Source organism: Pantherophis guttatus, chromosome 6 (genome assembly GCF_059756535.1).
Source record: "Pantherophis guttatus breed Tessera chromosome 6, ASM5975653v1, whole genome shotgun sequence".
Classification (NCBI taxonomy): domain Eukaryota; kingdom Metazoa; phylum Chordata; class Lepidosauria; order Squamata; family Colubridae; genus Pantherophis; species Pantherophis guttatus.
In genome coordinates this window covers 32232508-32244998 of record NC_142068.1, presented here as the reverse complement: position 1 = coordinate 32244998, position 12491 = coordinate 32232508, and the positions used below count along the sequence as shown (strand labels likewise).

Genomic DNA, 12491 nt, shown 5'->3' with positions numbered 1-12491 from the left:
AAGCTAAGAGATCTAAACTAATACACATTAATTCACAGTTTAATTAGTGAAAACAGCTGTACCAAATGTTGTGCATGTAGGAACTGGCCTAAGTCATTGACTGCAGACTGATAGCCACATCCATTGTGCTGATTCACATGTTGCTACTGATCACTCAGCTAATGATTAATAACAAATCAAATAATCCACATACGTTTACTAAAGAATTAAGAGACACTTGGTAGAAATGAAAACACTATTTAAAAGTAAATTGTAAAAATAAAAGGTATGTACTGTTTTCCCCATAACTGACTCTGAGGACAACTGGGTTATAGGTTTCTAAAACAGCTCAAATGTCTCTGTCAGTGGAAATTAAAACATCCAGTACTGGATCTCTATTTCAATCTTAGAGCAGCACAAAATCCTAGAGAAGTATGTTTTACTCTAATATGCCTCAACAGAGCTTCTGACATTTTCTTTTCACTTCAGACAGTGGTATTACTAGTCACATTGCACCGTGCTATGCTACATTACATCATATACTACTTTTCTTTGGGGTTAGAAATATTTTTCTTATATTCTTTCATTTTGCAATCAATATCTAATTGCTCTTCTTTTTCTCATTGCTTTTCTGGACTATTTGCTATCAGAGTATGGTATTCTAACTTTAAACACACATTTAAATATGTTAAACTAGCAAGTAGATTTCCAAAAACTAGCTTGCAGACTTAATGCATTTCATCTTTCTCACATAGGTTTTAGTAATTGATTCAACTATTTACAAAGCTGTCAGCTGTTTCTGTGATAGAATTTGGGAAGTTGTTACTGAATCTGCATTTAAATAATATTTTAAGTTTCTCAAATGGTACTTCCCCCTAAATACCTAACAGTAAGTCAGCTGTATTGAAGGGTCACTTGATTATTTGGTTCTGCAGATTCCTATCATTTTTGCAGCTATATTATTATAGCAATGATATACTTCCCACTATTTATGCAACACTGGTGTGTATTGTAGAAGCAACCTATTTACACCATGAGCTTTGGAGTGGACCTCAGCTTCTACAATGCCTTCCAAAGATAATGCTGCTGATTCTGAAGTGAGTTGTTCCAAGCTACCAAAGGGGATTAGGTAAGAGGGAGCAGAATATATGTAAAACTTGTAACACCTACTTTATGTAAGCTATCACTTTACATTTACCTGCTTGACTCACTACTGTAAATCTAGGCCTTATTTACAGACATGATTGTTTCTTACAGTTGTGAATGAACAGATTTTTATTGTGGTGGTGGTAGTGGAAATAACTTTTAAGCAATACCGAGTAGCATGTGAATTGTAATACTGTCAGTTTCTGGACTGCTATCTTGTGTGGGCATGAATCAAACACATTTCATAATATGAATCAATGAAAGGTAATGCACAGGCTTAGATACAAGATGTTTGGCTTTAAATCCCCAATTATCCCCGGAACACATGGTACAGAATTAATATGTCATAATCTCTTGATCTTACTTAGAGCAGTGTGAAGACAAAAAGATTTTGTGTATATACTACTTGGAGCAGCTTACAGAAATGATGGCATAAAGATGCAACAAAATTACAGTATCTCAATGGCAAAAGCCAATTTTTTTTTTTTACTGTAAGAAGACAAAAATCCATTTTTTTTTTTGTTATTGCAATTTTCTGTCTGAAAAAGTGACATTTGTCTCTAAATACTGTAATCTCATTCTGATTACCCATCATGATTTAGCTCCTGGATATTTATAAAACTATGACTCCTGTCAAGATCTTGTTTGTCCCATATATTCTTCTGGAAAGGATTGATGAGAGCTGCCACCTGATATGAAGCCTCTGGACTAGGAAGCAAACAATATACTCTCTCGGTAGCTGTCCCCATGCTGAACATGCTGAATTTCTCACACACAGACCGCTCTTAGTCCCCCTTGCCTTTCCCAGATTATTAAAGATTAAAGATTATTAAAGCTGTTCTACTGAATGATACACAGGATATCCTTTTGAGTACATTAATAGCTGGAAATTGGGTTTGGTATTTTATTTTATATATTTTCTTGCTTGTACACTATTGCCTACCATAGAAAGCGGTGATCAGTGGTGGGTATTCAGCCGGTTTGGAGTAGTTTGGGTAAACTGGTAATGGCGACTGTGGGTGTGTCCACCCACCCACCCCAGTGTAATACTGTCCTATTTAGCCACATTTTTGAGGCCGGGCGCATGGGCGAAAGGCATGCTGTGTGCAAAGCGAGAGTGTGCGTGCATGGTGAACTGGTGATACTATGTGAAACCCACCTCTGGCGGTGATGGTATATTAAACAGTGGAATCTATCCAACCATTCACAAATACCTTTTCAATTCTGTGTTCCTGAGATTTCTTAAAATAGATCATGGGTATGCCAAACTCCGATGCAGCAATCCATTGAAGTGTAGCACGCAATTCTGCATCAGGATATTCTGGTTCCAGATCCACGTTTATCACCAAGAGATCTTTCTGCTCATTAGTAGTTTCAACAGTCAACCCAGACGTGCCTGCTAAAAAGTGAAAGTATGTTTTTTCCTCTTTAATTTCATGAGACAGATGCTTAAGAAGAAAATTCCCCTGCCTCGTTTTATAATGTATGACTTACCTTCTATCTTTTCTGGTAGTTTCTCACAGAAAACTCCTCCTTCTGTTAAATCACTTTAAGAAACAAAAACAAAAAACAATGTTTACAAGGAACTTTGGCTCTTACTACATATTCATTCTTTCATGAATCTGTGATTACTTCAGATAGATCAAGAAAAGTAATGGTTTTATTATGAACTATGCTAACAGAAACCTACTGGTAAAGCAATGATAGGAATGAGAGATGCTTTTTTTGTGTTTTGCACCAGCCTTCATAATTCCTTGCCAAGGGAGGCACATCTAGACTCTCTTCAGTTACTTTTTTCTACCAAACAAAGGCCTTCTGATTCAGATTTTAAATATTTAAAGAAATGCTCAGCAAATCTAGAACAAAACTCAAGGTAGCCTCAAATCCACGAGTCGGCACGGTGGGTGGGGTAGCAGAAGGCAGAAGCTTGCATGCTTGCCCAGTTTTTGAACCTCAGTCATTAATTCCATGCTATGCCTTTATAGAAGAAATGGGTATTATGGATTTGAACACTGATTGTTAAGGCACATGGGATTTTTAAGATCATTAATTTCTGCAATACTACTCAAAAATGTTCATTGCATTAAACTTTTATCAACTGAATTCAATATTCAATATTGTGTTTATTTAAAAACATAAATTAAACATAAATGTCCCATTTTTGCATTCAGAAAGATGCATAGAGGTGTTTCTGCTTTGTCTTCATTCATTTGCATATTTGGATTTGATTGAATGAAATTGGACTTGAACATGTCTGTCTTTTAGAACTGCACACTAAATATATATAGGATATGGTTATTGGAATGTAAAGAGGTTCCAAAATTGAGATACTGGAAGACATTTGTATAAAACAACAGTATATTTTTATTTTTGTGATAAATATTGCGCATATATTGATAAATGGTTCAGTTTTCCAGATTTAGATTATATAAGCATATTTCACATACCTGTTCAGAGCTTTAATGCTTTTAGACAAATGTAATAGAAATAAACTCAAACAAGAAAATATGTTTAAAATATGCACCATGTTAATTATCTTTTCATTTTGAAATTTACAGCTTCTCTTCATCTTAATTGAATCTGTTCTGAACAAGCCTAATTTGTTGCTAAGAGATATCCTCAATGAAATGAATGCAATGCATTACATAGAGGTTGAAATGCAGAGGTGGGCTATTAGTTGTCCTCAGAATGGACAAACTTGACAAAAGCAATATAAAGAATTATTACTTCCCAATATTTGGAGATCATACTTTTTTTAATATAATTAACAAAGTGGCAGTTGCTTTTATTTTCAACCATATCATAGTCCAGTCCATAATCAATTTGCAGTCAAGTACATCTCCAGTATAAGTTTCATAAGCATCTTTGCCAAATCAGGTATCCACCACCCTATTCCAATGCATCTGATTTTCCTAAATGAGGAACTAAATTTCATTTTGCTATTTTCAACTATTTTTTTCTAGTTTGTTAAAGTTAATTTGAATTTCTCCCAAGCTTAAGCTCAGCGCTGGTTGTGAATGCGCACACTCACAACCAGCGAACTAATGTGCTGAAGCTGACCAGGCTAAGGACACTAATCAGATGAATACCTGGAAGGCAGAATTTTTTCCCCCCTATTTTCCTTCCCACAAACTAAGGTGTGTCTTATACTCCAAAAAATACGGTACTTAAACTTCAGCTACAGTAAGTTACAAATGTGATATTCTTTCTCTGCATATCTTTTGCTATTTAATTTACAATCCCTCGTATTGTTTGCTGTTTGAGCTAATAAAATGAGTGGAAATGTGTTAATGCTTGTTTGCTACCTGCCAAGTGCAGGACTTGGGGCTGTAAGAGTATCAGTCTTCAAAATAAACAAAAATGTGTTGCTAGATAAAAGCATTTACATGAATTACTGTCGACAGCTCCAACAAAAACAAAAGTAGCTATGTACCCTTAAATATTACGATAAGGCTTGGGAGGGAAAATATACATGAACTGTAGACATGAATTTGTATATGCAAACTTATTTAATATAAGGACAGAAAGTTAATTTGCACTTTGTAATGCACTGTAATATTTGTGTGAAAGCTAGACATTTTTATTAAACAGTAATTATCAAACTTGTAATAAGCAACTATAGGGTTATATTGCTACTTGAAAAACAGCAACTGGAAAGCATCAAGATAAACTATGAAGCTTTGGAAAAATTTGCCACACTGTACACACTGTGAATTTTTTTATATTAAAATGAAATGGTGTTTCTGTAGGATGACTCCCATACCCAAACAGCTACTTACTTAAATGCATGAGAAGATGGTATGTTTTCCTGATAAATTTCCAGATCCATAATGCCAAGACTGCTAGAGGTACTGCTGTTGCCATTGCTGACAATGCAAAAATGTTAATATTAATGCTAGTCTGCCCCAATACGCACTTGAACACAATGTTAACCCAAAGTGACAGGCAGAACTGCTACTTTTCTATTTGTCAGAATGAGGGCATGTAGTTCTTCGCTCAGCAAACCATTATTAACAGAGCAAAAAAATAAGGGAAAAAAGCAAGGGAAACTGTTGCAGTAGGTATATATTTAGTGATATTAAGTACTACTAAAGAAAGAACTAAATCTGAAGTATGTGTTTGAAATGGAAATGTGTTTTCAGCCCAGGATAGCAAATTATCCTTTTTATAAGGTGATTTATGCCTGCATATGAACCAACTGATATTAACAGCAAATGTGTGAGGTGTAACATTTAAAAGGTATTGCTTTGAATTGCTGACAGGCGATATGAACGCTTAATGATATTGGATCAATGATGATTGGTTTATTTATGTTCCAATTATCAGTTGATATTGCAATGATGAAGTATTTAGCAAGTTTACATTCTAAATGCCTCTACTTTAAGTCTGATCACATTGTAATCCCTTTAAATATCTTTCCACAAACTCAGAAACTTCTTATAAAATAATTTGGCAGTGTGACATCTTATATCAATCTGCAGCTCCAAATACTTGATTGCTTTGGCAGCACTGAGCCACATAATGTGAACACTGAAAACAATAATAGTCTCTTAATACAAATTATCAATCTTGTTGGACAAACGATCCAAGAGTGCAATGGCAAATTATTTTTATGAAGAGAAAAGTCTTAAAACAGTTGGGAATTTATCTACTTTGCTTGGTATCTATGTCAGCACAGGGTTAGATGTAAGCATTTAGAAAATGTGAATGAGCCATAGAATGAAATATCTGTAAAAGGAATAGATTATTCAAGTTATTTTTTTCCTTTATAGACTGGCTATTCAGGCCTAATAAAGCTATGTAGATCTACACATATCCTGAAACTTTGTCTTTGATACTCCCAGTCATGTAATAAGTCTGAAGTTCATGACAGAAAAAAGGCGCTTTAAATAGTCATATGTCCTCCAGACTTTTCTACTTAGATTTCTACCCTAATGATGAATGAGAACTTGGTACAGGAGAGCAATGTGCAAGTCACCCAAATAATATATGTGTCAGCAATATGGAATGGGAAAAAAATGAGCTTGATTGACCAATTAGCTTGTCCCTTAGTGTTTTTCTTATGGGAATGGAAAACAATTGCTTTGGGTTGGATTACAATTTATTATTATTATTGGTTAATATTTAATGAGATTCACAGCCTTTGAGGCTGGTTAATAGCTCAGCAGCTCGAGTCCTAACCAAGGACCTAGGAACTGTTAAGGTATCGTCGGAGGATATAAGCTGTTCCGAGTAAGGTGGTTTTTTGTAGAGTCAAAATGTTCAAGTCCGGCAAATTTAGAATTTTTTAAAATTATTATTATTATTATTATTATTATTATTATTATTATTATTATTATTATTATTATTATTATTATTATTATTTTGCATTATTTCCAAAGCTATAATGAGGTCTCCTGGAACCCAGTATGAAAGCTAAACCTCTTTTTGCAGAATTCATTTTGAGAAAACCACAAGCCAAACATTTATGCAGTTTATAGCTTGAAGAGCACAAGGTTACCTCATAGATCTCTCGCTGAGTTGCAAATAGCTGCTTGTATCATCAGGATTGTTTGCCAGCTGGCACCAGCTGCTACATGTACTTTCTTCACTGCTGCTAAGAGGGACTGGAAACTCTTCCACTGCTGTATTGTCCACAGAGGCTTCAGATTCAGGGCAGCTACACACTGTCAAACTGATTGATAAAAGAAAAGATGTTCCTGATGAAACAAGACTATCCTATAATTCTTACAACTGAAATAATTCCAATTGTCAACACCCTTGTAGCAGTCATGGAATCATCAGACCTTAATGCAATTTATACTGCCTTCTTTGAAGATGCATCTGTTACCATATATTTTATGAGAAAAACTAAAATGGTATTCTCTCTTGTAAGGATTGCAGTCTGCAGTTGGTACCACTGTATACCACCTATAATTCCATTCCCTTCTGCTCCCAGACAAATGAATCACCTTTTCCATCTGTTGAGGAGCAAAATTAAACTACAGTTTGCTTCAAGGACAGGGAAAATGGGAGAAAGAACAGATGATTAGGAAAAGAATATAATTAAGAGTTTTAAGCAATGTGATTTTTCTTGCTAGGTCAATACCTGTCAACAATTGTAATAAATTCATCTATTTATCCACTATCTGATATGAGGTGAGTGGTGATCAGATAATGGGACTATTCAGCGGCAATGCCACAATTTCCAAAAATTTTCTTTACAGCTGCTTTCCTGGGCCTGGCAATCACACAATCTGTCCCTTTTCCATGAAAACATATAAATGTTTTCAGGATCAGTTAAGGGCCCTATTGTGTAAGTTAGTAAGACCAATGACAATAATTGGAAAAGACTGATAAAGTGTCCAAGTTTTTTGTGGGATGATATATTTCTTCATGATTGAAATAACTTGAACCTTCAATTCTAGCCCAGTTATCTGTATATTTGGGAAGCTTCAATATCCAGTATTTTAAAAAGTATCCCATATAAAAGTAAAATGAAGTCAGCCTCAAAGTATTTTTCTTATCACATGGTTTGCAAAAAGAAATTCTATACTGCAATCTAATTTAAATGGGAAAAATCGTTTTGTTGCTGCCATTGTTAAATGGCTATGAATCAGAAATCCTTTATAATTTACAACAAATGCCCCAATCTATAAGTAGATCCTAAATTACATCTACATACCTCTGCTATTCAAACAGATTCCACATAAATCCCATGTAGTAGCAAAGATGATGTTGGTGCAGCAGAATTTCTCCTAGAAAAAGCAGTGCTCTATAATCTGGTTTTGACTTCAAAACTTTCTCTGACCTTCTAACTCACCTATATTTTTCCCCACCAATGCCCACCTTCCTGCCCGATTCCTCAAGATTTTCCTTCTGCTCTTTATGCAAGAAGACAAGCACTGGCAGCAGTGAGACAAGAGGGGAAGGACATAGGAAAATGACACAGCCAGGAAAGACATGAGGAGAGGAGTGACACTGTACACTTGCTGCTGTGTTTAGAACAGGAGGGGAAAGGAGAAAAAGAATACTGACTTGAGACAAGTCACTTTGCTTTTCATCTTTGTGGCACCAGTATTAGATTGAAAGAAGTAAAAATGCTGCATTATTAATAAGTAGTCCTCGACTTACGACCACAACTGAGCCCAAAATTTCCATTGCTAAATGAGGCTAAGTGAGATGCACCCTATTGTGCAATCTTTTCTGTCAGTCTTAAGCAAATCACTGCAGTTATGTGAATCATGTGGTTGTTAAATGAATCTGGCTTGCCCCATTGACCTGGTTTGTTGGAAGCTGGCTGGGAAGGTTACAAATGGTAACCTTCAGGTTGCAAATGGTAACGGGAATCATATGACCCCGGACACTGCAATTATCAGAAATACATGCCAGTTGCCAAGTGCCTAAATTCTGATCACATGACCATGGTAATGGTGCAATGGTGGTAAGTGTGCAAAACAGTCATAACTCACTTTTTTCAGTGTCATTGTAAGTTCGAACAATCACTAAACGAATGGTGGTAAGCCGAGGACTACCTGTACCAAGATTTGAGTGTGCAGCAGCATATGCTCTGGTATCCATGCTCAACAGTCAACAAGCTAGCTCAGGGGTATGAAACTCACACCGTCACAGCGTTATCATGTGACGTATCATGACTTTTTCTCCCTTCGCTAAACCGGGCGTGGCCAGCGCGTGACTTATCCGGCCCACGGGCTGCGAGTTTGACATTCCTGAGCTAGCTAATAATCAGGCAGCCACCAAGAAACCAAAGTATTTCATTTTTTAAAATTCTTCATCCTGTTTCTTGGATTTTCTCTATTTTCATCCTTTCTTTTGAACTGGTTTCCTTCTCTTTGCCTAATTTCTAAGCTATCCAAGTTGTTAATTATGCCCTTTCTTCTGTCCCTTCATGTATCCCTTTTCTTGTTATTCATACTTCATACTAGGGTTTATTTTTGTAGGTTTTTTAAATCCTGTTTTCTCTTTCCAAATTCAAGATTGCTGGTTTGGTGGATGATGAACTAGGCTGCCTACAATTCCCCAAGGTATCTGCATACAATATTCTCAGTTGCCATTGTGTTAATTATATACAATTTCCCCTTTTTTAAAATCACTTTGTTATGGCTAAGAAGGAATGTATGAGGATGATATATATGTGTATATCTGTGTAGGTCAGAGTTGTGAGTGCATGAAAGAGCAAATCATGAGTAGTTATTTTAAATCTATCTATCTATCTATCTATCTATCTATCTATCTATCTATCTATCTATCTATTTATTTATTTATTTATTTATTTATTTATTTATTTATTTATTTATTTATTTATTTATTTATAATTAAATTTATATACCGCCTTACTCTCGAAGGACTCAGGGCGGTGAACAGCCAGAAAGTAAAATATACATAATACAAATGTTAGAAACCCTTTAAAATACATTAAATACATTGGCCAGATTTAAAACACCCCAATTATAAAACCAATTTAAAAACAGTTAAAAAGAGAGGTTAGGCCAGACCAGCCTGCTGGAATAAGAATGTTTTGAGGGCGCGGCGGAAAGTACGCAGATCTGGGATCCTCTGTATCTCCGGGGGGGAGCTCGTTCCAGATGGCAGGTGCCCCCACAGAGAAGGCTCCCCCCCCTGGGGGCCACCAGTCGACATTGTTTGATCGACGGCACCCTGAGAAGACCCTCTCTATTGGAGTGTACTGGTCGGTGAGAGGCTATTGGTGGCAGAAGGCAGTCTCGTAGATACCCCGGTCCTAAGCCATGGAGTGCTCTAAAGGTGGTAACCAAGACCTTGAAGCGCACCCGGAAGACCACCGGGAGCCAGTGCAACTCGCGCAGGAGGGGAGTCACATGGGAGCGCCATGTCGCTCCCATAACCACCCACGCGGCTGCATTCTGGACCAGTTGGAGCCTCCGGGTGCTCCTTAAAGGGAGCCCCATGTAGAGAGCATTACAGTAGTCCAGGCAGGAAGTGATGAGGGCATGAGTGATCATGCGTAACGAGTCCCGATCCAGAAAGGGACGCAACTGGTGGATCAGGCGAATCTGATAAAAAGTCCTCCTGGCCACAGCCGTCAAATGCTCTTCTAAAAACAGCCGTGAGTCCAGGAGGACACCCAAGTTGCGAGCCCTCTTCGTGGGGGCCAACGACTCGCCCCCAATAGTCAGTGATGGCATCAACTGACTATATCAGGATGTCGGAAACCACAGCCACTTGGTCTTGGATGGGTTGAGCCTGAGTCTGTTTCTCCCCATCCAGATCCGTACAGCCTCCAGGCACCGGGACATCTCTTCAAAGGCATCATTGGGGTGATCCAGGGTGGAGATGTACAGCTGAGTGTCATCAGCATACTGATGGTACTTCACCCCGAAACCACGGATGATCTCACCCAGCAGCTTCACATAAATGTTGAACAGAAGGGGCGAAAGGACCGACCCCTGTGGCACCCCACATACAAGGGGCCTTGGGATCGACCTCTGCCCCCCTGTCAACACAGACTGCGACCGGTCGGAGAGAAAGGAGGAGAACCACCGCAACACGGTGCCCCCCACCCCTAACTCTTCCAACCGATGCAGCATGATACCATGATCGATGGTATCAAAAGCTGCTGAGAGGTCTAATAGGACCAGGACAGAGGAGCAACCCCTGTCCCGAGCCCTCCAGAGATCATCGACCAATGTAACCAATGCCGTCTCCATGCTGTACCCAGGCCTGAAACCCGACTGGAATGGATCTAGATAAGCCGATTCATCCAGGTACTGAGGAAGCTGTCACGCTACCACGCTCTCAACAACCTTTGAAATGAAGAGAAGGTTGGAGACTGGACGATAATTAACCAACACTGCTGGGTCCAGGGAAGGCTTCTTGAGGAGAGGCCTCACCACCGCCTCCTTCAAGGCGGCGGGGAAGACACCCTCACTCAAGGAAGCATTAATAATCCCCTGGAGCCAGCCTCGCGTTACCTCCTGGGAGGCCAGCACCAACCAGGAGGGACACGGGTCCAATAAACATGTGGCCGTGCTCAGTCTACCCTTTATTCTGTCCACATCTTCAGGAGCCACAGAATCAAACTCTTCCCAGGTAATATTCTCAAGACCTGCCTCCATCATCCCCCCTGAATCTACCCAGTCAGAGTCCAGGTTTTCCCGAATCTGAGCGATTTTGTCATACAGATACTGTGCAAACTCCTTGGCTCTACCCTCCAAGGGGTCCTCCCGCACTCCCTGGTGGAGCAGGGAGTGGGCCACCCTAAACAGGGCTGCCGGGCATTTATCTGATGATGCAATAAGAGCGGAAAAATAATTACATTTTGCCGCTTTTATCACCACTAGGTAGGTCTTAATATAAGACCTTACCAGTGTTCGGTCAGATTCAGAGTGACTGGCCCTCCAACTGCTCTCCAGGCATCTTTTCCGGCACTTCATCTCCCTCAGCTCCTTGGTGAAACAAGGAGCCAGGTGAGACTGGCACCGGGTCAGAGGCCACAAAGGCACGACCCGGTTCAAAGCTCCAGTGGCCACCCTATCCCAGGCGGCCACTAGGTCTTCAGTCGAGCCGTGAGCCAGAGCCTCAGGAAATGGCCCAAGCTCCATCTGGAAGCTATCTGGGTCCATCAAGCGCCTGGGGCGGAACCACTTCATCGGTTCTGCCTTCCTGCGGTGGGGTGTGGCAGTTGAAGGTCAAAGCGAAGGAGGGAGTGATCTGACCATGACAAGGGCTCGATCACTATATCCCCTATCTCAAGATCACTCAACCACTGACCAGAGACAAAAACCAGGTCCAGCGTGTTTCCGCCCGTGTGAGTAAGGCCATAAACTAAATGGGTCAGGTCCATGGCTGTCATGGAAGCCATGAACTCCCGAGCCATCTCAGATGCCTCACCGACGGATGGCAGGTTAAAATACCCCATGACCATAAGCCTGGGGGTATCAACCGCGGCTATAAGATTGAGCAGCTCGGGCAGGGCTGCCGCCACGTGGCAGGGAGCCAGGTACATAACCAGCAAGCCCATTTGAACCCCATGACCCCATTTCACAAGGAGGGACTCACCTCCGGCCATCTGAGAAACAGCCACCCCCGCCCCTCCCCTGTGACCTCGGCTGATGAAATGCGCGAAAACCAGGTGGGCACATTTCAACGAGGGGGACCATGCCTCCTGGCCCAACCAGGTCTCCATAATACCTGCCAGGTCTGCTCCCCCCTCCTGAACTAGATCACAAATGAGGTGGGCTTTATTTACCATGGACCTGGCATTGCATAGCATCAGCCAAAAGCCCAGGGCCTGAGGGTCTGTGCAACCTGGGGAACGAGAGGAGCATTGGGGGCAGGAGTGCGCCACCACTCGAAGACAGCGAGCGCGCGCTCCCATAACATGATAT

General features: G+C 40.0%; 1 protein-coding gene across 8 annotated transcripts in view; it reads right to left on the bottom strand.

Moving 5' to 3' along the window:
• The window catches only part of SPHKAP (SPHK1 interactor, AKAP domain containing), a 73818-nt gene that overhangs the window by 2047 nt on the left and 59280 nt on the right, over positions 1–12491 (bottom strand). For 3 of the 8 annotated variants that reach the window (XM_034439344.3, XM_034439347.3, XM_034439348.2), the window contains 4 exons: positions 6626–6799; positions 4905–4991; positions 2620–2672; positions 2340–2524 (listed from right to left, as the gene is read on the bottom strand). In XM_034439344.3, the coding sequence (XP_034295235.2) occupies positions 2340–2524; positions 2620–2672; positions 4905–4991; positions 6626–6799 (499 nt within the window). The remainder of the gene's footprint in view (positions 1–2339; positions 2525–2619; positions 2673–4904; positions 4992–6625; positions 6800–12491) is intronic. The other 5 variants (XM_034439350.3, XM_087872656.1, XM_034439349.3 and 2 more) reach the window with 3 other exon arrangements.